Source organism: Bubalus bubalis, chromosome 19 (genome assembly GCF_019923935.1).
Source record: "Bubalus bubalis isolate 160015118507 breed Murrah chromosome 19, NDDB_SH_1, whole genome shotgun sequence".
NCBI classification, from domain to species: Eukaryota; Metazoa; Chordata; class Mammalia; order Artiodactyla; family Bovidae; genus Bubalus; species Bubalus bubalis.
Window position 1 is genome coordinate 35,808,588 of NC_059175.1, and position 27,855 is coordinate 35,836,442.

Here is a 27,855-nt window from a genome sequence, read left to right on the forward strand (position 1 = left end):
ACAAGAATGTCATACGAGGATGTGATGCTCAGAGCTGTGGCACCATCTTGGGATTATGAGTGAGAAACAAGAGAACCACAGAGACGCCAACCCAGAGATCTGACATTACTGAGTCACTATGAGGGACGGAACCACATCCTCCCCAAATTCATAGGTTGAAGCCCTAACTCCCAATGGGACTGTATTTGGAGATACCACCTTGTGGAAGGCAATTAAGGTTTAACTGAAGTCATGTGAGTGAGCCCTACTCCAATCTGACTGGTGGGGAGTCAAGCACAGACGGAAGGCTGCACGCGGACACCATGAGAAGATGGCCATCAACAAGCCAAGGAGAGAGGCCGCCAGAGAAACCAAACCTGCCAACATAATGATCCTGAATTTCCAGCCTCCAGAACTGTGAGAAAATGAATTTCTGTTGTCTAAATCGCCTAGTCTGTAGTATTTTGTTACAGTGGCCCTAACTGACTAAAACAGTCACTGAACTAACCAACCTTAAAATTATCTATCAGCTGCCTTCAGTTATGGAATAAATGTCCTTATTGCTTTAAAAGCAATCTTAGGTTTTTCAACAAATGGTTATGGAACAACTGGGCAAGCACACACACAAAAAAATGAATGTAGACACAGACCTTACAAACTTTGCAAAAATTAACTTAAAACAGATCACAGACCTAAATGTAAACATTAAATTATAAAACTCATAGAAGGTAACATGCGTGAAAACCTAGATGTCCTTGGGTAAGGTGATGACTTTTTAGATATAACACCAAAGGCACAATCTGTGAAAGAAATAATTGATAAGATAAACTTCATTAAAATTAAAAACTTCTTCTCTCTGAAAGACAATGTCAAGGGACTGAGAAGACAAACCAGACTGGAAGAAAATATTTGCAAAAAACACATCTGATGAAGAACTGTATCCAAAATATATAAAGAACTCTTAAAATTCAGTAATAAGAAAATAAACAACCCAATTAAAAATGGACCAATCATTAAAATGTATACAAATACACTGGAGAGAGTGTGGAGAAAAGGGAGCCCTCCTTCACTACTGGTGGGAATGTAAATTGGTACAGTCACTATGGAAAACAGTATAGAGGTTCTTCAAAAAACTGAAAATAGAGCTTACATATGACTGAGTAATCCCACTCTTGGGCATATATCTGGAAAAAACTATAATCCAAAAAGATACATGCATTCCTCTGTTCATAGCATCATCACTTACAAAAGCTAAGACATAGAAAGAACCCAAAATCTCCAATGGCAGATGAATAGATAAAGAAGATGCAGTATGTACATATACAATGGAATACTACTCAGTCATAAAAAGAATGAAGTTCTGTCATCTGAAGCAACATGGATGGACCTAGAGATTATCATACTAAGTGAAGTAAGTCAGACAGAGAAAGACAAATACCATATTATATCACTTAGATGTGGATTCTAAGATACAAAACAATGAACTTATCTAGAAAACAGAAGCAGATTCACAGACACAGAGCACAGACTTGTGGTTGCCAAGGAGGACAGGGGCAGGAGAGGGATGAATTGGGAGTTTGAGATTAACAAATGCAAATTATTGTATACATGTATAACAAAATCACCTTGCTGCACACCAGAAACACTCTGATGGGGGATGTTGATATTGCGGGAAGGGGATATACATGTGTGGGGACAGAGGGCATACAGGAAATCTCTGCACCTTCCTGTCAATTTTGCTGTGAACCTTAAACTACTCAATCAAGTCTTAATTAAAAAAAGAAAAAGAAAATAGAAAAAAAAATCCACAAACCTAGTTCTGCCCTATTTTGGGTAAATTCTTCAACTTTCACAAGCCCCAGTGCCTTCTTGTATAAAATAAACATAGTAATAATTTCTATTTCCTAGAGTTAGTCAGAGGAGTAAATGCTGCTGCTGAGTCGCTTCAGTCGTGTCTGACTCTGTGCGACCCCATAGACGGCAGCCAATCAGGCTCCTCCATCCCTGGGATTCTCCAGGCAAGAATGCTGGCGTGGGTTGCCATTTCCTTCTCCAATGAGGAGTACATGAGAGGGCCACAATAATGCATTTGGCACAGCAGTCAAAATTTGAATGTGACCACTTCTTTTAGAAGCAGACAGTATACAAAAGATCTTTCCACGTTATTGTGTTGGTTTTTCCACTGGACTGGATGAAGAAGGATAGGAGGACTCAACTGTCATTGCCTCGTCAGATTGGACCAGACTGCATTTCAGGAAGGAGGCCAAGACGGCAGCAGGACACAACCGAGGGTCCAGTGCACCCGTGGTCTTATTTACCATGTCCTGGTGTTCAGATTCAGAGTCATCAGGTCTGCAGAGCACCAACCTCACTCGTCAGCTCACCTCCCTCCTGAAGCTCTGTATTAACCATCCTTGACCCAAAGCAGAAAAGCGACACACAGGAGCATACCTCCCACTTTCAACCACTTACCCACATCGGCCCCGCTGAGCGCTTTCCCCAGCGGCCAGGGCCTCAGGTCCAATCTCTTCCCGTTAACAGTGAGGGCCTGCACACAGCCTTGAAAGCCTCGGTTTGTCCCTGTTGCTCTCACCAACCAGTAAGCACTGGGAGCGCCACCAAGATAGAGTGGTGTCCGGAAGGTAATTTTACTGTACTGGCCCTTTAAGAAAGATGGAAACCATAACTCACTAAACAAAGTCAAAAGCTAAAACACACCAGATGAGGGACATGATTAAGATGCAATACAGTGCCAGTATGATCTCTAGGTCCATCTGTGTTGCTGCAGATGACAGAACTTCATTCATTTTATGGCTGAGTAGTAGAGAAGGCAATGGCACCCCACTCCAGTACTCTTGCCTGGAAAATCCCATGGACGGAGGAGCCTGGTAGGCTGCAGTCCCTGGGGTCGCTAAGAGTCGGACACGACTAAGTGACTTCACTTTCACTTTTCACTTTCATGCATTGGAGAAGGAAATGGCAACCCACTCCAGTGTTCTTGCCTGGAGAATCCCAGGGATGGGGGAGCCTGTTGGGCTGCTGTCTGTGGGGTCGCACAGAGTTGGACATGACTGAAGCGACTTAGCAGCAGCAGCAGCAGTATTCCATACAGAGAAGGCAATGGCAACCCACTCCAGTATTCTTGCCTGGAAAATCCCATGGACAGAGGAGCCTGGTGGGCTGCTGTCTACGGGGTCGCACAGAGTTGGACACAGCTGAAGCGACTTAGCAGCAGCAGTATTCCATACAACCACATGGACTACACAGTCCATGGAATTCTCCAGGCCAGAATACTAGAGGGTAGACGTTCCCTTTTCCAGGGGATCTTCCCAATCCAGGGATCGAGCCCAGGTCTCTGGCACTGCAGGCAGATTCTTTACCAGCAGAACCAATAGGGAAGCTATATATTACCACATCTTCTTTATCCATTTATCATATATATATATGGATGTATATATATATATATATATGGATATCCATATATCCAATTTATGGATTTTCTTCCACCCATATTTATCTTTAAGTCATTGTCCTACTGGAAAATTAAACCCACAGTTAGCACTGGAAACTCAGAGAGCTGTGTTTTGAGAAGGGATGACTTTGGAATGCCTCAAAGGGAAAGGAAGGTCAGTCAACGCCAAGAGCAAGCCAACAGGCAGTGTACCATGCTGGGCATCCAAAACAAACTTTCTCTTTCCAGTCCTGACACCAATTTACTGTGTATCTTGGATGGGCCATAGGACTATTCTGTGTCTCAAAAGGTGATAATACTAATTTTGTGTATACGTGGGCTAACGTTTATCCTTTTACTATCCCGGTCACCTTTATACTATGTCCTGCAAGAGGCATTTGTGAGAGATGGAAATTGCCAAGACTGAGTTGCAAAATATTTTGAAATTTACTCATGGATACATTTTTTTTAAAGTCTTATTACAGCTAAGTAGGGACATTTCCAATCTTAGACTAAACCACAATTTGGACTGTAGGTTTTGAGGTTATAAAATACAGAGTTGAACATGAAGTGGGACAAAATTAAGGTGCTCTTGGTTATTTGTTTTTTATTGCAGAAATATCTCATTTGTTTGGATTAAAAGGTATAGAGAAGGGCTGGGTAAAGGCATGCTGCCAGTAGTTATAAAGTTTCCAGAATGTAAGCCACTGAAATGTAAACTTTACCCTTTATACTTTTGTTATCAATAAGTAAAACATCTATCCATTGCTTTATCTTTTCTAATGAATAGATAAGAATCATTTATAAATAGTGTATTAAAAGCTAGGCAGCTTCGAAGTATTTACAGTGGATTTTAAAGGTTAATTATTTACATTTTTTGTTAGGTGAATTGAGTGCCTGGTTGGCTTATTTCATCAAGATCCTCAGGATTTACTTCTTTTGGATCCCATCCTCATCTCATCCCATCCCTCTGACCCCATTCCCTGATCCAGGACCATAGCAGGAGCCCAATAGCTAAATCCTTTTCTTCTTTTCTGGAGCATTAAGTGCACTATAGGGGTGAATAGCTCCTCTGAGGCTCCCTTCACAACATCGCGGATAACAGTCTTTGAGCCTAGCCTTTATCTTCCTCTAATAAGGGTTACCTTTGGGTCTCTGAAGCCTGTATTGCCTGCCTATGGAAGGAACTGGTGGTACTAGAATTTGCATTCCCTCAGCACAGCTCTTAACAGGTTTTAATGGGTGATTGTGAAAGTCCAACCCCCTTGCTTTGGGTTGGCACTATTCTGAGGTACAACTTACACTCCAGAGCTCCCCTGTAGGATCAGGCTAATGCCAGATCCTGGTAAACTTTGCCTTAGATCTCATTCTTGCTGACTTCTATCCCTCCCTTGTTCATTTTAATCCCTTCTATCGCAGGTTTCCTATGGGATTCCTTTCTTAGTGAATCATTTGCATAGACTCATCAACTCAGGTCTGTTTTGGGGGAACCCTGATTTAAAACAGATCACTATCTCTCAAGACAGTTTCTTAAACACTCTATACTTGCAGTCTGACTTATACAACTTGCTTAGCAAATCCTGGTAGTAGAGAGGCAGATGTTACCCTGAGTATCCACAAAACTATATACCTTTTGTAATTAATTATTATATTCAATAAATCATATACTCTGAAGGCAATTCTATCTGAGGATTAGAATCACTGTTGTGCATGCTCAGTCATGTCTGACTGACTTTGACCCCATGGACTATGGCCCACCAAGTTCCTCTGTCCATGGAACTTTCCAGGCAAGAATCCTGGAGTGGGCTGCCATTTCCTACTCCAGGGGATCTTCCCAACTGTTAGAGCACTGCAAACTATATACATAGGCACCAGAATAGAATAGGATCATCACCTCCATTTTTGTAGATGCTATGCCTTTATTAATGTAACCTATAATTTCTTTAGCATGTTATCATATGGCCCTATTTATTTACCTTCATTGAATTTCTTTGTTTTAAACCATATAATACTCATACATGTATTACTTCTGTTACAGCTTCTCCACCTTGTATTCAGGTTAGTATTTTGAACCCAAGTTCAAAGCTTCTTTATTCCTATCAAATTTAATTTTAACCATAGTAGACCCATTGTTCTGGCATTTATTGAGTCTGCAGTGCATTTATCCTCTCTTTCCCTTCCTTAGAAATATATGCATATCTGTATAATGATCTTCTTGGATTCACATTGACTACATTTGTATTCTTGTTCCTTTGCAAACACTGGGATCCAAATGATGAGGTTTATTTTTTCTATTCTTTTTTTTTTTTTAGTAGCAAGTCATGACCCTTTATACAGCTTGCCTTGTCAGCAAAGAATATGAAGAGCCTAGGAAGGAGAAAGCTACACACATATACACAAAGGCTTTCTTGCTACTTTTTTCCTCAGAGAATACAAACACCTGCCTGATTATAATTACAGACTTGGTTCCTTGGCAGGTTGCTAATCCAAACTGTTTATTCTAAACACAGTCCTAAAATTGCTCAGAGCATGACAAATATGTGAATACCTAGGTGATTTGCTGAGTAGCCCAACAGTTAAATTGTTTTACCACTTCCTATAATCATGGCCCCAAAAAAGGTGGATGAATAGATTATGCCTGCATATTGAACCAAGTGAACCTTTCGGGATGATTTTCTAAAGTCACAGGGTTACAACAGCTCTGTCTTAAAAGCAAGCTTTGTGTCTGGCACTAATAAAGGCTTCAGTTCTTCCAACAGGAGTCTTCCTCCGCTTTGATGTCCTTGTAGAAAAAGAACATATCCTCAGGTACAAGACCTCCTGCATGTCCCTGCACCCAGGGCCACGATGTCGGCATATTCAGTCTCCCTCCTCAGTAGGTGTGGGATGGACATGAGCCCTGAAAGCCCACCCTCAATGGAAAAGCTGGCAGAGCTGGGTTGCCTGAGTATACCATGCACAACAGTCCATCTGCCAGCTCTCTGCAGCGAGACCATCCCAGAGTGCTGGGCGGGAGGGTGCGAATGAGGCGCCCACTCACCTGGGACTGGCCCGTCACTGGGGTGCCATTGTTCAGCTGCAGCAGCCCGTTCAACCCATCTCTGTAGAGCGTAACGGTGTGCCAGCCCCCGAGTTTGATTTTGGTCTCGCTTACAATGATGGCGACCCCAGTTCCACAGTTAAACCTGTGGGGGAAGAAAAGAAAACTCTTAGATCAAAATGAAAGTGAAAGTCGCTCAGTCGTGTCCAACTCTTTGCAACTGTGTAGTCCATGGAATTCTCCAGGCCAGAATACTGGAGTGGATAGCCGTTCCCTTCTCCAGGGGATCTTTCCAACCCAGGGATTGAACCCAGGTCTCCCACATTGCAGGAGGATTCTTTACCAGCTGAGCTACCAGGGAAGCTCACTATTGTGTTCAGACTCAATGGACATCATTTCCAGGGCAGTAATAGCTTCATTAAGAGCCTGTCTGTTCAGAGCTAGGCTTATGGGTTTAAATCCACACACAGAAAAACTTCCTTAGAAAGACGCCTCTTCCCTAGGACCACCTCAGTCTTGTCTTTAATCTGCCTGCAGGATCTTTCAACATGGGGCCTCCTTTAACCCGACTTTCTCTGTAACTCAGAGAATCCTGGGCAGCTAAGATCCTCTCTCTCCTTCTCAGAGATGGCCGGATACTAAACATGGATTCAAGGTGAGGAGAATAGAGCTTGAGTCACTCTGTGTCTGGGGATTTCTCTGGGGACTTCCCACAACTCCCAAATGACAGCCTCCATGATATTAATAAAATGTTGAAGAAAAAAAAAACCCAAAATGGGTCTTCACACTTATTTTGGCAAGCTGGGCAGCACTACCATCTGTGTTCAGCTGGGCCTGAGGGCAGGTGTGGTTTCCATGGGAAGCTGTGGCTCAGAGCGGGTGTGGGTGGAGAAGGAGCATTCTCAGACAGTTGCATTATTCTTGTTTTTTTTCCCCCAACCTCCGTATGTCCTGGGGTGCCCTCCGGTCACTACACCTGACATCTAGAATTCTGACCCCTTTCAGCCAAGTTCTAAGCAGCCACCATAGCACCTCCCCCTCGGGTCCTGAGGCTGTCAGAGGGGGACACTGGCCATGACATATAGTGTTGTCCTTTCCAGGATGTGCACTAATTGCAGCCTGCTTCTCATGGCCTCCCTTTGTCTCCTGATCCTCAATGGACAGGAATGGGTTGGAGAGGCATTGCAGAACTGGCTGACCTAGAGGGGGTGATCTCAGAATCACACAGTAGGAGTTGCAGAGATGGAGAGCTGCTACTAGCAAATAACCAGCAGGGCTAGCAGAGTCCTTCAGGTACTCCAAGCCCACGAGGTTAGGGACCACTGCCCTGGATCCTTCTAGCTGAACTCAATCTCCCATCAAGCAATGCATTTAGCAAAGCATGCAGGGGGCAGGGGTAACTTTCTACCCCATGTGGAACGCTTCACAGACAGTCTTATCTATCTTAACCAAAAGTAATTTTGGTGCTGAAATAATCAAAAAACAATAATGGTTGGTGCTTACTGAGTGCTTGCTATGGTTCAGGCACTGCTCTAAGTACTCTTATGTATTACTGCATTTAATCCTCACAGTAACCCTGGGAGGTAACACAGAGTGGGAGAGGTTAAGTCACTTGTTGAAGGTCAGGTCACCAGGGAATGTTACCATGGGGATGTTGACCAGTAAGCCATGGAGAAGCACTTGGCTGACCTCATCAAATAGTCCCAGGTACACCTCTGTGAGGATGATTAAAACACATCCACAGAACTCTGCCTCCAGAAAACCACACAGAAACCAAAGGTGGGTGGCTTCCAAGATGCACTGGGACACAAATGATCGGGGCAGAGGAGGTAAGTCAAACAGTCCATCACAGTCTGGAGGGAAGATGAGGATACGGTCTGAGTCTCTAGGAACCTCTAGGAGGCTGTGGGCTCCTCTCTGGGCTCCATGGCTGTCAGCTGAATCTACTTCAGGGGACAAGGAGAAGGTCCCAGCCTTCTTCCCATTGCATCCACCAGAGCTCCGGGAAAGAAGGAACTTGATGGGCTCTGGCTCACTGCTGCATCCCCAGGCACTGCCGCAGTGCCAGGTACACTGTGGGGGCTCAAGAAAACATTTGCTGTTGAGTGAATGAATGATCACAAGGTTCCAGACTCAAATTTCAGAGGTTACCCTGCTATCTTGATACCCCAGTATTTAGTAGACTGGTCCAGGCTCCATAATACACACAGTTCCTTTATTTACACTATAAATCGAGTATAGGTTTTGTTCACAGTACAGAAAGGAAAACACATTGTAGGGTAGTATTAAACATTCCAGGGGTTTCTGCCAGGTTACCTGAACTGGAGCGAGCGCCGGATGACAGCCAGGGACATGAAATCCCCCCTGCCATGCTCATTCTCCCCGCAGTAGAGCAGTAAGCCGTCCTCAGCCTCTGCCTGTTATTAAACAAACAAAAACCACACGAATAATGAGCACCTCCTCTTCCACAGAGGGCCACCCAGAAACACTCATGGACACGAAACTCGAGCATCTCCATGAGGTCCTATTTACAAGCATGCAGACTCCAATTAATTCCCAGGTACACAGTTCTAGTTCATTTTTAATAAACAAGGGGCAGCAACATGAACAGTGTATGAGGAATTTGGCAGTGACGTGAGAGGAAGGCGGTCCCATATCTGACCCACTCTGTACCCTTGCTGGACCCACCAGCAGAGCCCCAGGGAACCGTGGGCACAGAGGCCGTGGTCCCACAGGGGCTCCTCTCATCCTCGTCAAATTCTATTCTCACCAAAGAGCATTCCAGTTTTTCCTTTTTCTTTTTTTCTTCCCAAGCAGATTTGCATCTTTCCTTGCATTAGGAGAACAAGACAATATAAGCAGCCCATGGACTAGTTTGGTTTTCACCCATGCTGCCTGTCCTAGACTGGGACAAGTCATCTTGTGGATTCTCAACACTCTGACCTTAAAGGGGACTTGTTTCCATATCTCCAAACCTATTCCTGTCATCTGAGATACCCAAAAGAACCCCTTTGAGCTGAAGGCACTGCAGCTGATTCAGTGAAGAGCATCTATTGGGCCGTCGCCAGCGCCAGGGTTGCTTATGGCTGTTTTTCTATCTGTGCAGGTGCGGTCATAACAAGGAAGGTTGTCTGGGCTTCCATTAAAAGGGATTTGGGGATGAAGAATGCATTTATGCCTTCTGAAATCCTGGCCTGGTCATGATTATGAAAGTCAACTGCAAAAAAAAAAAAAAAAAAAAAAAGGCACAACCTAAGAGTTGAGAATTATGTTTTATTTGATGGACTTGAGGACATTATGCCCAGGGAATAGGCTCTCAGAGCTATTAGGTTTAAAGTGTGAAAGTGTTAGTTACTCAGTTGGGTTCAACTCTCTGGGACCTCATGGACTGTAGCCCAACAGGCTCTTCTGTCCACGGAATTCTCTGGGCAAGAGTACTAGAGTGGGTTGCCATTTCCTTCTCCAGGTGGTCTTCCCAAGCCAGGGACTGAACCCTGGTCCCCGCATTGCAGGCAGATTCTTTACCATTTGAGCTGTCAGGAAAGCCCTTTAGGTCCTCAGCAATTGGGCTCAAGTCCTCAGCAAATCTGCTGAATGAAACGTAATTCTCAACTTTTAGGTTGATATGAGCAATATGGCTGGAACCCAAACATTCTCCTTGGGAACTTTCAGACCAGCCATTTCCATAGTTTGGTAACATACACAACCCACTCTCCCTTTGCTGCAGCCCTTGAGTGTGCAAATGTGCCCATCGTTCTCGCTGCCCTGTGAGTGGGTTTACTCTCTGCTTCCTCTCCCCTTCTCCTTCTCCCTTTGATGCAGCACATTGCTGTGTGACGGTGCCCAACAGGCGCTCATAAAAGGATTAATCCTTCTTACCCTAAATTCAAGAGTAATTTGAAATGCCTGGTAAGAGTTCTTCAAAGGTTCAAAGGTTACATAGGAGTGACCAAAGAACTGAGGATACTGTATAACAATATCTGAAAAAAGAAAAAGACAAAAGAATGCTGTTTGCTCACTTCTTCAAATGCAAAACATCAATACACAACACCATTGCTTGGATATCATTAAGTAAAAATCCCAATAGTCTGTTAAGCCTAGCTTACCATCTTCATTTTTCTACTCTTTACCCCTAGGATTCTCATTCCTGGGGGTATTGAGCTTCTGAAGTTCTTAGGGAGAAATCAGATCTTTGGAGATTGTTACTTGCCACTCTAAAAAGAAATCAGTGGCTTTAAGGCCACTGACACCTACTTTCACATTGCACAACTGTGTAATACACGTTGGTTCAACTAGTATCCTTCTTAACCTTCATGCACAGATTTCTGCTGTATTTTTTGTAGAAGAGGTGTCACAAAAGTAAACCCACCCCCAAGGTGCCATTGGGATGATTTACGCATTGCTCCAAAAGGACTACATGTTTGGCACATACAGGAATACGGCTGCTATTCAACTGGAAGCAACGGAAGACTCACATTTGCCCTGTATTGCTAACTAGCTAGTTTAATAACTAAAACATGGAAGAAAGGGCTTATCTTAGGAAAAGGACAAGAAGGAACCTTCTGTGGACTGCAGTACTGCTCTCTGGCTCCCTGTAGGCTCAGCCCACCACCCACTCGCCCATGCACCCACCTTCTGAGCAGCTCTCACCCCCTTTGCCCAGGTTGCAGTGGCATCGATCCCCACACACCCACCTTCTGAGCAGCTCTCACCACCTCTGCCCAGGCTGCAGTGGCATCAATCCCCACCCACTCCCCCATGCACCCACCTTCTGAGCAGCTCTCACCCCCTTTGCCCAGGTTGCAGTGGCATCGATCCCCACGCACCCACCTTCTGAGCAGCTCTCACCCCCTTTGCCCAGATTGCAGTGGCATTGATCCCCACACACCCACCTTCTAAGCAGCTCTCACCACCTTTGCCCAGGTTGCAGTGGCATCGATCCCCACGCACCCACCTTCTGAGCAGCTCTCACCCCCTTTGCCCAGGTTGCAGTGGCATCGATCCCCACACACCCACCTTCTAAGCAGCTCTCACCACCTTTGCCCAGGTTGCAGTGGCATCGATCCCCACGCACCCACCTTCTGAGCAGCTCTCACCCCCTTTGCCCAGGTTGCAGTGGCATCGATCCCCACGCACCCACCTTCTGAGCAGCTCTCACCGCCTTTGCCCAGGTTGCAGTGGCATCGAGAGCCCCCCCAGGTGTAGTCACTGACACAAAAGCTGTCGGCAGAGCAAAGAGTTTCATCGCAAGACGTGTCAAAAAGCCTTGGCATCACAGCCACACCATGCTTTCCTTTCCTGTCCACTGGGGTGGGCCGGGGGGCCGCTGCAGCTGTGGGGAGAGAGGCTGCGGTTGGGGGGACAAGCCTAGAAACAGTCATTGGGTTCGGTCTAGGTGCCATCTTGGATTCCAGAAAAAATTTCTTATTCCCTTCTTTGATAGCAGGAAGTGGTTTAACCTAAAGTCAGAGAAGGAAAAGAAGTTCAGGATTAACATGGAGCACAGTAATTAGACTGCCTTATTTATGGCTGATGTCTAATGCATGAAACTACAGTTATTCTGATATTTCCCCAAACCTTGGGAGATAGAGACGGCAAATAGTAGTGACTCCAGTTTATGGATAAAGAACTTCAGGTTCAAGAATTTTAAGTACCTTCCCCTGTATTACTCAGAAAATCAGTGCTAAAACTGATATTACATGATTTATCTTTATTACAGCATCATTAAGGCACATTACTTTTTCAAGGAATTGTTCATTTCTGTATCAATATTGACTTTATAAAATTTCACTTGCTTGGAATCTAAATATGCTTTTGACAAATGGTGAAGTCAACAAGCAGAGGCTGACTTTAGAACATCAGCATAGTTGATATCTAGTTACTATTCATTTACAATCACCCAGAGACTAATAGTCAGAGGAAATAAATACGTTTTAGAAGCAAATGAGCCAATTTAAGTAACTCTTAAGTAAGATATTTGTGGTCCATTGACTAAACCACTTTGTTCAGCAAGGAAACAAAAACACCCAGGCTTATAAAGCAGGACTTCTTGTTACCTCCTCAAAGGAAATATCCAAATCTAAGTCGTCTTCAAATGTGTCATCATCCTCGCCAGCCTCTGTGTCGGTTGCATAATGGGGTCCATAGCGCCCACTTCCTGACTCCTCGGGACCTTCGTAGAGAAAGCAGCAGCCTGCAGTCAGCACCTGCTTTGCTCCCTTTTCTATCCTAACATAGCCCATACACAGCCGTACTGAATGGATGGAGATACATCAGAAACACACAAGGAATTCCACACAGAAAAGGAAGCAACATTGAGCAAAAAATATGAAAAACATTTAATCTCATAAGTAATCAAGGCAATGCCCATAAAAAGCAGAAAGAGCTGCCATTTTATACCAACAAGACTGGCAAAGACAAAAGTCAGATAATAAAAAATATTGCCAAGGGGATCTCCTTGGTGGCCCAGTGGTTAAGACTCTACATTCCCAATGCAGGGGGTACAGGTTCACCCCCTGGTTGGGGAACCAAGATCCTACATGCTGCACAGCAGGGCCTGAAAAAAAAATGTATTTCTACCTTCAGACCATGAAATTTGTGCACCATGTTTTATGTCCCTGGATATGTTCCAGTGTCTCCCAGTTTACAGTCTATGGGAACTTGAACAGAATTTGTATCCTACTGTTGTGTGAAAATTGTATAAATCTTAATTGTTGAATTGGTTCATAGTGCTTTTCAGGTCTACTATGTCATCCTACTTCTCTGTAATAGAAGAGAAGAATCTTCTATTACAGAGAAGTAATAATAGAATGTACATGCATTCTATTAATTTTGAGACTTTGATATTGAAACTCCAACTAAAAACCTTAATTTATCTACTTGAAAAAAGTAATTGTAACATATAGTGGAACTATATGTAACTTTGTTCTGTATTTTTCAAGTCTCTTGTAAATATGCTATCATATGTTCATAATTAAAAATTAAAATTATAAAATGTATTGCCAAGGATGGAATCAATGGAGACTCATACTCTGATGTTAGATGTGTAAACTGGTATATCCTCTTTGCAAAACACATGGAAATACTAAATGAAGTAGAAAATGTTCATACCTTTTGACCCAGCAATCTCACTCCCACTTACAAAATATGGAGAAGAATCTTTCCCATGTATACCAGGAGACAGGAGCATAACACATTTGCAACATCATAATTTATAATAGTAAAAAAGAACCTGCTAAATTTGCTATTTATAATAACACCCCAAATATCTATCAACAGAGAATGGATAAGTGAATTTAAATATATCTATGGAGTGGAAAACTATGTAACAGGGAAGAAGAATAAACATTTAATTGAAGCATTAGTTGAGGCATTGGATGAACATTTAGTTGAGGCATTTAATGCATCAACATGGTTTAATCTCACATGGTTTTATGCAAAAAAAAAATGTAAGTTGCCAAGGAACATACCAGTTTGATGCCACTTACATACAAATCAGCAGCAAGAAAAACTATATATTATTTAAGGATACATATGCACATGCAGACTTCCCTTGTGGCTCAGACGATAAAGAATCCGTCTGCAATTCAGGAGACCCATGTGTGATCCTCAGGTTGGGAAGATCTCCTGGAGAAAGGAATGGCAACCCATTCCAGTATTCTTGCCTAGAGAATTCCATGGACAGAGGAGCCTGGAGGGCTATAGTCCATGGAACTGCAAAGAGTTGGACATGATTGAGCAACTAACACAAACATACATGTATGTTTGGGGTTAGGGTACAGGACCCACTCAGATACCAATATCTGCAGATGCTCAAGTTCTTTATATAAAATGCCAGAGCACAACTGGCCCTCAGTATCTGCAGGTTCTGCATCCATGGTTTCAACCAACCACAGATCAATATGGAAGACCCATTGTGTATGTAATTTAAACTCTTAAGAAAAGGAAAGCAGGGAGCTTCCCTAGTGGTCCAGTGGTTAAGAATCCACCTTGCAATATGGGGGATGTGGGTTCAATCCCTGGTCAGGGAACTAAGACCCAACATGAGGTGGAGCAACTAAGCCCATGTGCCATACTACTGAGCCTGTGAGCCATAATGAAAAAGATCGCACATGATGCCCTGAAGATCCTGGGTGCTGCAACTAAGACTTGATGCAGCCAAATAAATATTTTTTAAAAAAGAAAAGAAAAACAAGGCAATGATCAAAAATACCTGGGAAAGGTTAGAAGAGGACTATGAATGAGGCTGACATACAGGGTCTTTGAAAGTACTCTAAAATATTCTATTTCTTAAGGTAGATGCTGGATCAGATCAGCTCAGTCGTGTCCGACTCTTTGTGACCCCATGAATCGCAGCACGCCAGGCCTCCCTGTCCATCACCAACTCCCGGAGTTCACTCAGACACGTCCATCGAGTCAGTGATGCCATCCAGTCATCTCATCCTCTGTTGTCCCCTTCTTCTCCTGCCCCCAATCCCTCCCAGCATCAGAGTCTTTTCCAATGAGTCAACTCTTCACATGAGGTGGCCAAAGTACTGGAGTTTCAGCTTTAGCATCATTCCTTCCAAAGAAATCCCAGGGCTGATCTCCTTCAGAATGGACTGGTTGGATCTCCTTGCAGTCCAAGGGACTCTCAAGAGTCGTCTCCAACACCACAGTTCAAAAGCATCAATTCTTCAGCGCTCAGCCTTCTTCACAGTCCAACTCTCACATCCATACATGACCACAGGAAAAACCATAGCCTTGACTAGACGAACCTTTGTTGGCAAAGTAATGTCTCTGCTTTTGAATATGCTATCTAGGTTGGTCATAACTTTCCTTCCAAGGAGTAAGCGTCTTTTAATTTCATGGCTGCAGTCACCATCTGCAGTGATTTTGGAGCCCAAAAAAACAAAGTCTGACACTGTTTCCACTGTTTCCCCATCTATTTCCCATGAAGTGATGGGACCAGATGCCATGATCTTTGTTTTCTGAATGTTGAGCTTTAAGCCAACTTTATACCCATGAGCATTTATATATTATACAAAAGCATAAACTAATATATGTTTAAATATACTTTTGATGTAGGAGATATTTCATTAAAAGTTCTTTAAAATAAGAAAGAGACATTATACTACAGCAAACACATCCAGAAAAAAAAAAAGGGGTCCCATGTGACATCTTGGGTGTCAACCATTTCCATCCATAGGACAGGAAGATCTTTCAAAACTGAAAAGTGGGCTGAGAAAAACTTGTAGGGGACAACACAGCTTATTGTTCCTTGGGGGATGGTCAGATTAATGGTTTAATTCAGCTGTCATTCAGAAAAATCTACTGATCTGAAAGTCCGGACTTAGGCTAGACACAGGAAGCCCTACCCCCACAGTCTGAGGGTCTTTTAAAGTGCTGCTCCATAGCGCCCCCATGTCCTCCTGGTGGCCTGGGGGTAAGCACAGGTACCAGCTGCCTTCCCTGATTCAGACAAACCATGTACTGAACCTTATGGCTGTAACAACTCTGGCAACAGAAACTCACTTTTGTAGGTCACTGATGCTCATTAGTTATTGAATGATTAGTAAAAAGAAAGAAAAATGACATTAAAAACATAAATTGAACTTAAAGACAAATCTGCTTTCAGAATAAATTAAGCCAAACATCTTTCTCATAAAAGCAAACTCACCCTCCTCTAAGAAAAATAGCAAGCAGATTGACCATGGAACTGAAGGAAATGACAGAAAGGGAGTGTGGGAAGCCTGCTCAGTGGGCACACCACTGGCCAGACATCTTCTCCTGTCATAGGAAGAGGAGCACATGGTCAGCAGGTGATCCACAGATGGCAGGGAAGGTCCTCTTCTCAGGTATGAGGCATGTCTTGGTGGAGCTTTTCTCACCACCTCCACACCAATTTCCTAGTTTTATTTAAAGCAGCCCACATGTCAGCTGAAAATTCAAGCCTGTTGTTGCCAGATTTATACCTAGATGCAAATTCTTTCAAGCCACCTGCATCCAGCCAGCACAGCTGTGTGCCAGATGTCTACACACAAACATCCAGGAAGCCGGGGACAGCTCCCCATTCTCCTGTCTCTCTGCATCTTTGTATCTTTCTATCTCTCTCCCTGTCTCTTTCTTCTCACCCTCTTCACTCTCGATTTTATCTTTGTCTCTTTTATATTTTCAGAATTGCTGAATTTCATTAGAAAGAACTCAAATGGTAATAAAAGAATTAATATAGCACATGCATGGAGAGAGATGGATTTTATCTTCAGTAGGTGGGTCTCTGTACCTCCTGGGTGTACTCTTGCACCCTACACATTCTAGTCATTGTTACATAGATACTATTCTCATGAATGTCAAGATTCTCTGCATTTCATCTTATAATGCTCTACCTGGAAAAACATTTTCAGACTCCCACTGCCTACAAAATAGATGTCCAGGCTCTTTGGTTAAGAATTCAAGAATCTCAATGATCACAAAATCAGATTGATTATATACTTTGCAGCCGAGGATGGAGAAGCTCTATACAGTCAGCCAGAACAAGACCAGGAGTTGACTGTGACTCAGATCATGAACTCTTTGTAGCAAAATTCAGACTTAGATTGAAGAAAGTAGGGAAAACCACTAACTAGGCCATTCAGGTATGACCTAAATCAAATTCCTTATGATTATGCAGTGGAAATGACAAATAGATTCAAGAGATTAGATCTGATAAACAGAGAGCCTGAGGAACTATGGATGGAGGTTTGTAACCTTGTACAGGAGGAGATCAAAACCATCCCCAAGAAAAAGAAATGCAAAAAGGCAAAATGGTTGTTTGAAGACACCTTACAAATAGCTGAGAAAAGAAAGAAGCAGAAGGCAAAGGAGAAAAGGAGAGATATACCCATCTGAATACAGAGTTCCAAAGAATAACAAGGAGAGATAAGAAAGCCTTCCTAAGTGAACAATCCTGGAGAAGGAAATGGCAACTCGGCCCAGTATTCTTGCCTGGAAATCCTGTGGACAGAGGAGCCTGAAGAGCTACAGCCCATGGAGTTGCAAAAGAGTCGGACATGACTTGGAGACTAAATAAAGTGAACAATGCAAAGAAACTGAGGAAAACAATAGAATAGGAAAGACCAGAGATCTCTTCAAGAAAATTAGAGATATCAAGGGAACATTTCATCAAAGATGGGCACAATAAAGGACAGAAATACTATGGACCTGACAGAAGCAGAAGATATTAAGAAGAGGTGGCAAGAATACACAGAAGAACTATACAAAAAAAGGTCTTCATGACCCAGATAATCACGATGGTGTGATCACTCATCTAGAGCCAGACATCCTGGAGTGTGAAGTCAAGTGGGCCTTAGGGAAGCATCATTACGAACAAAGCTAGCAGAGGTGATGGAATTCTAGCTGAGCTTTTTCAAATCCTAAAAGATGATTCTGTTAAAGTGCTCCATTCAATATGCCAGCAAATATGAAAAACTCAGCAGTGGCCATAGGACTGGAAAAGGTTAGTTTTCATTCCAATCCCAAAAAAAGGCAATGCCGAAGAATGTTCAAACTATCACACAATTGCATACATTTCACATGCTAGCAAAGTCATGCTCAAAATTTTCCAAGCTAGGCTTCAATAGTATGTGAACCAAGAACTTCCAGGTGTTGAAGCTGGATTTAGAAAAGGCAGAGGAACCAGAGATCAAATTGCCAACATCTACTGGATCATAGAGAAGGCAAGAAAATTCCAGGAAAACATCTACTTCTGCTTCACTGACTAAGTTAAAGCCTTGGACTACATGGAACACAGCAAACTGTGGAAAATTCTGAAAGAGATGGGAATACCAGACCACCTTACCTGCCTCCTGAGAAATCTGTATGCTTTTGTAAAGAAGCAACAGTTAGAACTGGATATGGAACAAAGGACTGGTTCAAAATTGAGAAAGGAGTATGTCTAGGCTGCATATTGTCACCCTGCTTATTTAACTTATATGCAGAGTACATCATGCAAAATGCCAGGCTGGATGAAGCACAAGCTGGAATCAAGATTGCCAGGAGAAATATCAATAACCTTAGATAAACAGAAGATACCACCCTTATGGGACAAAGTGAAGAGGAACTAAAGAGCCTATTGATGAAGGTGAAAGAGAAGAGTGAAAATGCTGGCTTAACCCTCAACATTCAAAAAACTAAGATCATGGCATCCCATTCCTTCACTTCATGGCAAATAGACAGGGAAGCAATGGAAACAGTGACAGACTTTATTTTGGGGGGCTCCAAAATCACTGCAGATGGTGACTGCAGCCATGAAATTAAAAGACGTTTGCTTCTTGGAAGAAAAACTATTCCAAACCTAGACAACATATTAAAAAGCAGAAAACTTTGCTGGCAAAGGTCTATATAGTCAAAGCTATGGTTTTTCCAGTAGTCATGTCTGGATGTGAGTGTTGGACCATAAAGAAGGCTGAGCGCTGAAGAATTGATGCTTTTGAACTGTGATGTTGGAGAAGACTCTTAAGAGTCCCTTGGACAGCAAGAAGATCAAACCAATCAATCCTAAAGGAAATCAACCCTGAATATTCATTGGCAGAATTGATGCTGAAGCTGAAACTCCAATACTTTGGCCACAGAAGCGAAGAGCCGACTCATTAGAAAAGACCCTGAAGCTGGGAAAGATTGAAGGCAGGAGGAGAAGGGGCCAACAGAGGATGAGATGGTTGGATGGCATCACCAGCTCAATGGACATGAGTTTGAGCAATCTCAGGGAGATGGTGAAGGACAGGGAAGCCTGGAATGCTGCAGTCCATGGGGTCACAAAGAGTCAGACACGACTGAGACACAGAACAACAACAAAGGTCACAGCTCCTCTTTTTCCTCCCTTATCCCATCTCCATTGTGTACTGAAGCCTACCGCCTCTCTCATACAGACAGGTACTGTTGGGTGCTTCACATCATACATTCCTCAACTTTACAATTATCCTGCAGTGTAAGTCTGGTAGATTTCATTTTGCAGATAAGTAAATTGAATTCAGGGAAGTTAAGCGGTTTGACTAAGATCAAAAGACTGTCTTTAAAAAACAAACAAACAACTTTTTCAGTTAGGTCTGGCCTAACCGGAAGCCAGGTTTGCCTGGTCACTGTTTTCCCATTGCCTGTAAGAGAAGAAACCACTGTGGAGGAGTCTGCGATTTATAAAATTAACATTTATTTATCATTTTTCTTGTGCCAGGAGCTGTGCATATATTCTTTCTATTATCCTTGCCAAATCCTGTGAAATTGGTATTATTACTAACATTTTACCATGTGGAGATATCAACTGAGAAAGATTAAATAACTTGCTCAAAGGCACACAGACAGTAAACTTCATCCTTAGTCTCTTTTTGATTACATTATGCCACTTATGGGGCTTCCCTGATAGCTCAGTTGGTAAAGAATCTGCCTGCAATGCAGGAGATCCCAGTTCGATTCCTGGGTCGGAAAGATCCACTGGAGAAGGGATAGGCTACCCACTCCAGTGTTCTTGGGCTTCACTTGTAGCTCAGCTAGTAAAGAATCTGCCTGCCATGTGGGAGACCTGGGTTCGATCCCTGGGTTGGGAAGATCCCCTGGAGAAGAAAAAGGCTACCCACTCCAGTATTCTGGCCTGGAGAATTCCATGGACTATACAGTCCATGCGGTTGCCGAGTCGGACAGGACTGAGCAAATTTCACTCACATGCCACCTATGATCTGACTCCAAATTGTAGTTTGACTCTTTTTTTCCCCTCTTCCAAAGTCTCAATGGCCAAACTGGTCTATTAGTTGTTTCGTGAACACAACTTGTTTTCTTACCCTGAGACTTTGGTTAACACTCTTCTCCACATCACCTAATTTCCCCTCTCCTGTATCATAATACGTAGTTTACCTACCCTTCCAGTTGCATGCACTCTGTAGAGACAGAGCTGAATGTGTATCATCCAAAGACCAAAATCAAGTAATATTTTAAAAAGAGAACATCAGACTACTCTGGGGGAAAAAATGGTGACTCCAATAAAGATGGAGCTGCCAAGTCCTATAGAACAATTCTTCCATCTTCTCCTCGGTGGGGCTGTTCAACCACAGATATGTCTCTAATCCTGAGCTCAGAATAAGCATCCATAGTTTAATGAACTCAATGGATATTTAAAATGGTATTTACACTTTCTGGAATCCTTGTGTTTCTCAACTCAAATGTGAATGCCCTGAGGGCAGGAACTATATTTTAGATTTCTGGATATGCCTCCCTATCCTCCATTTAACTAATGCTTCACACATACACCAACAGCTAAGACCTCCACCAGGCATGGGGACACTCACACCACAGCACGCGCGACAGTGGCAGTCTGTCTCTGCCCTGTCCTAGCCCGCCTGCTCAGGTCTGTTTAAGAGGCGGAATATTGGGGACAAATCCTTGTGTGGTGAGACGCTGCCCCCAATCCAAAAACATTCTCCCCAGACTGTCACCATTCCTGTCTCTTTCCCCGGCTCAGAACTAGCTCTTTAGAGTTGGAAGACCATCAGGTCCAAAATTCTCATTTCATAAATGTGGAAACTCAGGCCACAGAAGAGATGTGAACTTAATACAAGGTCATGCATCTCATGAGCGGAAAAGTCAATACCAGAAGCAGGCTGAATGACCCTTAATTCGACACCCACAATACCCTAGCATACAAATGTCTCGACACCAAACATACAAGGCACCTCAGCCAGATGGATATAGTGGAGCCAGGGATAGGGTGCAGGTAACTGAGTCCTCGTCCTGCCCCTTAACTCATCCTAGGAAGGAAACTCTTCCTTGAAGGAAAGGACCATTGCCACTGCTGTGAAATGGTACCATGATGAGAACACAAATGACTCCAGATTCTCTGCTCATTTTGACAAGGAAAATAAGACATGTCTTGTTCAATGAATAAGATTACTCAGTCTCTATAATCATTGCTCCTGTTTGACACTGTATGTAACATATCTCTTTAGAGCCAGACGTTACTGCTCAGTTTGGGGAAACAAAGGGTGTGAGATAAGAGTGGGGCGAGAATGTGGAATTACAAAGTCTTAGAGTCAAAGACATTTAACTTTTGCAGAAAGACCTTGGAGATTGGCAAGCCTAACAAGTCCGTTTCACAGAGGAGTAAGCTGAGGCTCAGAGAGGCCATGTGACTTGCCCAGAGAGGCAGCTCATCGGTGGCAGAGCTGACCTATGGACTCTTGATGCTGCACTCCAGTGCTTGCTGCACCATCTGAGCTCGTCTCTCACAATCATCACCACTTCCCATTTTAACAGGAAGGAAATGAGCAGAGAGAGGACGAGACACCGTGCAGCATGAAGACAGCTGGAATGAAGACCCCACTCTTGTTTTCTCATGGCCCCAGCACCTCAGATCTCAAATCCGCTGCTTCTCTGAAGATTTTGCCAGTGCTCTTTCTAAGGGAGCACAGAACATACAGTCCAAGCCAGTGATAAGCATTCCCCCCATAGCCTGGGGTTATTGTAATTAAAGTGCATAGCTTATCTCTCTCCACTTGGCACTTTGTTAATTAGGAAAAGAGAACATTAAAAAAAGAGCCATTTATTTAGGATGAGAATAGTCAAACCATTGACTGAATACAAAACAAGCTCAAGGGTTATTGCCATGAGGAAAATTGATAAACAAAAGTCAAATTTCTATATTACGGGATGACTTATTTTTTAAAAACCTATGTGCTTGTTTTTATAGAGGTTATACCGGTTTTCTCTGATGTATCAACATGATATAGTTGGAAATACCCTAGTCATGGAAACCAATAATTGGGAAAGAGACTGACATAAGTGACCGTGTGACCTTGAATGAGTCATTTAATCTCCTTGGGTTTCATGTTTTCTAATAAAATAAGGAATGGGATTGGATTTGATGACCTGTTGGCACTAGCATTCTGTGACCCTAAAGTTTACGCTTTTGATTTAGACATATTACAGGCATCTGTTACTCCAAGAGAAGTCTGAAAAAGAAACAACTAGGGAATTTCACTTATGTGGATAAAAAAGAAAAAAGGAGTTAGTTCAGCACCGAAGTTACACACCTTGGGGATTGTAACCTTGTTCAACATTATAAGCCTCCTAGATGATGTGAGCTATCATTTATCAGAGTTCATCTTCATTCATAAGAACCAGGCTGTATTTGGGACCCTTTTCTTAACCACTCTTATGAAGGATGAGAAAGGAACACTCATTCTCCACTCCTGAAGCTGCAGTCAGGAGAAGAGTTTCCTGAAATACTGCTGGATGCTTGGCCAACCTTTCACCTCCCTACAGAGGTAGAGACAGATGCTGAGTAGAAGCATTTGGTCCATATTTCCGAACAGAGTGAAGCTAATCTATCAAAGGACCTGGGAGACAGGAAGGAATTGGGGACAAATGGGTCTCCCCCCGCACCTTCCCTCTCCACCTTGACAAGTGGAAAGCAGTGACCTGGGAAGATATTAAAAATGACCTCTCTGCAAGCCCAAAATTTCCCTCAGGTGGGTTCCATAGGCTGGACTGGGCAAAACGGAGCTTGTGCCTTAAGAGTAAACAATGTTCTCTGATCCAGCCTTTATCATAATTAGGGAAGATATTCCATTCTGTATCTTCTGAGTTTATTTCTTATTTCTCAACTGGTTCAAAAAATGGACAAAGAGAGGAAGTGTGAAACATTGAGCATCCTCAAAACCCCAACATCAGCCTTGGCGACACAGGGACTCGGAGGGTCTGCAAGAATGCTAAATGGTCTCCCAGTCCCACAAACAATCCTTCTGGTTCTTTTCTTTCACCTGAATGAAAGTAATCCCTGGGTACAATTCTGTGGTGGTAGGGGCGGGGTGCTTGGGAGACAGTGGCTCTAAAGAACCAGCCATAGGCACATGTTTGTTCTTTCCCATTCATCATGCTTCATGAAACTCTTATTTGACTACAGCCCAAGAATGGCATGCCAGGCATCAGATGACCTCAAGAGCCCTCACCTCAAAGCCTCCCTTTATCTTTATGCCGGCACACACAGAGGAGGCACCAATTGCATAACCCCTGTGGAGAGTTGTCTTTTGAAGAACATAAACTAGTCAACCAAGCACAACCCACTGTATCCTACTCCCCTGGAGTCTCCCTTTCTAAAGATAATGGGGCTGTGGAAAGCTAAGCAGATGGCCAGAAACCAAGGTGTTAGGTACCTACTTCTCTACTACCTGCTGATGGCAGAGATACATAAGCAAAGCATGATGCGAGAGGTGGCTGTGAACACAGCAGTATAACCTCAGGCCATGTTTTCATCATGGTGTGCTGAAAATTTCAAGTGTGGAACCTTTGTAACCTCAGAGAATAATGAATACTAATTTACTGACAACATTCTGTGGGGCTATTCAGGACCTGAGGTGGAGTGGGCAGTGTACAATTTAGATAGGCAAGCAATAGTGTCTGGCAGGGTTACATATACAGCAGGCTCATATCATTTGAATAAGAGAGCGAGGGGATGACTGAATGTTTTCTGTAAGAACCGAATCTTCTTGCAGGGTGCTCTGCACGTGATAAATGTAAAATAAAATGTCTGTTGAAAGGCCAGCTTTAATCTGGTATGTGGCAATGTTCTTTCTGAGTGTCTAACCATTCGTTTTCACTGGGAGTTTAGCAATAATTCTCAACTGACTATTAATAACAGAAGACCACAGTCCATAGCATTAGGAGGACAACAGGGCTTAAAAAATGAGAGCTCTTCTCTTTCTGCAAGATACATATCAACTGTTTTGGCTTCCCTAGTGGCTCAAAGAGCAAAGACTCTGCCTCCAGTGTGGGAGACTGGGGTTCGATCCCTGGGTCGGGAAGATCCTTTGGAGAAGGAAGTGGCAACCCACTCCAGTATTTTTGCCTGGGAAATCCTATGGACAGAGGAGCCTGGTGGGCTATACAGTTTGCGGGGTCACAGAGTCAGATATGACTGAGTGGCTAACAATTTCACTTTCATGAAGTGTTTGAGTTACCTGATTTTGTTATTCTATGATACTACTAGCAATTTGTCTTAAGAAAATAGTCAGATGTATAAAAACATTATCATTAAAACATTATTTTAACAAGTTTAATGACATGTTCTCTGTTCATGGGGTGAATTTATACTTGGAAATATGGAGTCCTTGGTGCTCTTCACATGAGTGGTGGGACTGGAAGCAGACTGGAGTGAGCTGGATTAATGGGAGGCTGGAAAAAAGTAGTAACTGTAAATGTAGATGCTTCAATAACTCTAGCCTGAAGGAAAGCAGAGAAATGAGACAGTAGATGGAGGGGCTGTGGGGTTCAGGAAGTCTTTTCTGTGAGTATGGAATACATGTTTTCATGCTGATGGGAATGATCTAGAAAAGCAGAGAGTGAAAAATGGATTGTGTGGGAGAGACTTGGGGTGGGGAGATGGGGTGGGGTGCAGGTAGCAACCTCCAATTGGCTTAGCATCAGACAGGGCTTGGTTCAGATCTTGCAATTAGAATCAGGAGGCAGAAGAGAGAGACTGAGATGAGTCATGCAAAACATTTTTTTTCTCATTATAAAACCACAATTCAAACCACTGTTATAGTCAGTTCAGTTCAGTTGCTCAGTCACGTCCGACTCTTTGTGACCCCATGAACCACAGCACGCCAGGCCTCCCTGTCCATTACCAACTCCAGGCGTTTACCCAAACTCATGTCCATTGAGTCGGTGATGCCATCCAACCATCTCACCCTCTGTCGTCCCCTTCTCCTCCTGCCCTCAATCTTTCCCAGCATCAGGATCTTTTCAAATGAGTCAGCTCTTCACATCAGGTGTCTAAAGTACTGGAGTTTCAGCTTCAGCATCGGTCCTTCCAATGAACACCCAGGACTGATCTCCTTTAGGATGGACTGGTTGGATCTCCTTGCAGTCCAAGGGACTCTCAAGAGTCGTCTCCAACACCGCAGTTCAAAAGCATCAATTCTTCGGTGCTCAGCTTTCTTTATAGTCCAACTCTCACATCCATATACGACTGCTGAAAAAACCATAGCCTTGACTAGACGGACCTTTGTTGACAAAGTAATGTCTCTGATTTTTAATATACTAAGTTGATCATAACTTTCTTTCCAAGGAGTAAGCGTCTTTTAATTTCATGGCTGCAGTCACCATCTTCAGGGATTTTGGAGCCCAGAAAAATAAAGTCTGCCACCGTTTCCACTGTTTCCCCATCTATTTGCCATGAAGTGATGGGACCGGATGCCATGATCTTAGTTTTCTGAATGTTGAGTTTTAAGCCAACTTCTTCACTCTCCTCTTTCACTTTCATCAAGGGGCTCTTTAGTTCTTCTTCACTTTCTGCCATAAGGGTGGTGTCATCTGCATATCTGAGGTTATTGATATTTCTCCCAGCAATCGTGATTCCAGCTTGTGCTTCTTCCAGCCCAGCATTTATCATGATGTACTCTGCATACAAGTTAAATAAGCAGGGTGACAATATACAGCCTTGACATACTTCTTTTCCTTACAATGTCATTACAATTGTTAAACATTCCTTATATAATTATTCCTTTGGTAATTTCTTCCTGCAATTGTATCCAGAAAAAAAACATTATTTTCACTGGAATATTGGTTTGCATCCTTTGGTCACACATGGAGAGTTCTCTCAGAACTTGGTTTCTTTCTCATCTTTGCTAATAGGAAATTCAGAGTTTAGTGACATCCAGGACTTAACTATCTCATCTCATAACAATTGTGTCACCTATTTGGTTTCTGATCATAGTATTTCTTTTTAATTAATATGTGTGAGTGTGTGTATAAATTTTCTCAAACAACTCTGTACACAGGTGAAATAGAAATGATTTAAAAATACGTTTGCTGTCCATTTCACACCTGTGACTCATTTGTTTTGCGAATAGAAGTTTGGACCTCTTCTTCACTTTTCCTACTCACGTCCTTCCTCCCCACCCGCCCCCTCCCCTCTGACAGTCAGCTGCGTGTTCTTTGTGTCTGCATCTCTGTTTCTGCTTTGTGAGGTTTGTTCATTTGGTTTTGCTTTGTAGAGTCCATGTGTAAATGAGATCACACAGTATCCGTCTTCCCCTGTCTTACTTATTTCACTTCACATAATACCCTCTAAGTCATGTAACATCTTTCTACACGGATAAATCATAACGGGTGTTCATTTTGAAATGCATAGAAATCACTATATTGAGTATCGTATCAGGAACAAACACAGTGTTGTGAGTCGATTCTACTTCCAAAGCAAAGAAAAACAAACGCACAGAAAAAGGCGTCAGATCTGTTGTTACCAGAGATGGGGACTGCAGGAGGGAAAGCTGAAGGCAGTCAGGAGGTACAAACTTCCAGTTAAAGCATAAATAAGGACCAGGGATATAATGTAAGCATCATAAATATAATTAACACTCTATATATTATATATGAAAGCTGTTCACAGAGTAAATCATGAGTTCTCATCACAAGAAAAAACTGTTCTATTTCTTTAAACTTTGTACCTATACAAGAGGACGGATGTTCACTAAACTTACTGTGATGATCTTTTCATGAGGTATTTGTGGTAAATCATTCTGCTGTACACCTTCAACTTTTACAATGTGGTATGTCAGTTATATCTCATTGAAACTGGAAGGAAAAGTACACGAAAAATACATTCAACCACCGTGAGCAAACTCACACCCCAAAGCTTGCACGGCCCCAGAAGACAGCCACATTGTGGAAGAGACCGTTGGTGGTAATTGAGCTAGGGAGCGCCCATCAGTGCCCCATCACGATGAAAACAACTCCTGCTTGTAAATATTGTCATAAAAGCCGGTCTTAAATCAGGGAAGGGAGGCTGGTTTTGGCCCTCAATCCAACCCCTAATCCTGCCCAACAATTCATTGAAAACTCCATAGAGAGTCTGTGGCAGTAGCAAGCCAGCCTCTCTCTGAGACATGAGATTAGCTGTGCCCAAGAAACGTTTTCAAAATGAATGGAAACAAGAGTCATCTGGTCTGGTTTTCAAATAGATATTGTGGCATATTGATTAAATCCAGACACAGAGAGTAGAGAAGGAACCAGGGGTGCCGCTCAGGGTCTCCAAGCATTGAAGCCTCACAAACCTTTCTCCACCAGCGAGAAAATCATGACATGCCAACACCGAGAATTCACTGTCTAAATGGAATTATCCAGTGGACTCACCATGAGTCACTTTCTAAAGGAAGAATTTCTGCAGGGATTTGAAACCTACACCCTGAGAAAATACCATCTAGAATCTGCTGAGCAAGGGAATAAGAGAAAGGGACAGAGCAAACTTCCCTCCTAGCTCAGTTGGTAAATAATCTGCCTGCAATGCAGGAGACCTGGGTTCAATTCCTGGGTCAGGAAGATCCCCCGGAGAAGGAAATGGCAACCCACTCCAGAATTTTTCCATGGAGAATCCCACGGACAGAGG

General features: G+C 43.1%; 1 protein-coding gene across 2 annotated transcripts in view; it reads right to left on the reverse strand.

The window, feature by feature from the left end:
* EGFLAM (EGF like, fibronectin type III and laminin G domains) overlaps positions 1 to 27,855 on the reverse strand; it is a 195,209-nt gene that overhangs the window by 48,733 nt on the left and 118,621 nt on the right. Inside the window, exons 8-13 of one of the 2 annotated variants that reach the window (XM_044932653.2) lie at positions 12,527 to 12,642; positions 11,611 to 11,929; positions 10,350 to 10,450; positions 8,787 to 8,887; positions 6,471 to 6,615; positions 2,452 to 2,641 (exon numbers count right to left, since the gene is read on the reverse strand). In XM_044932653.2, the coding sequence (XP_044788588.2) occupies positions 2,452 to 2,641; positions 6,471 to 6,615; positions 8,787 to 8,887; positions 10,350 to 10,450; positions 11,611 to 11,929; positions 12,527 to 12,642 (972 nt within the window). The other variant, XM_044932654.2, reaches the window with a different exon arrangement.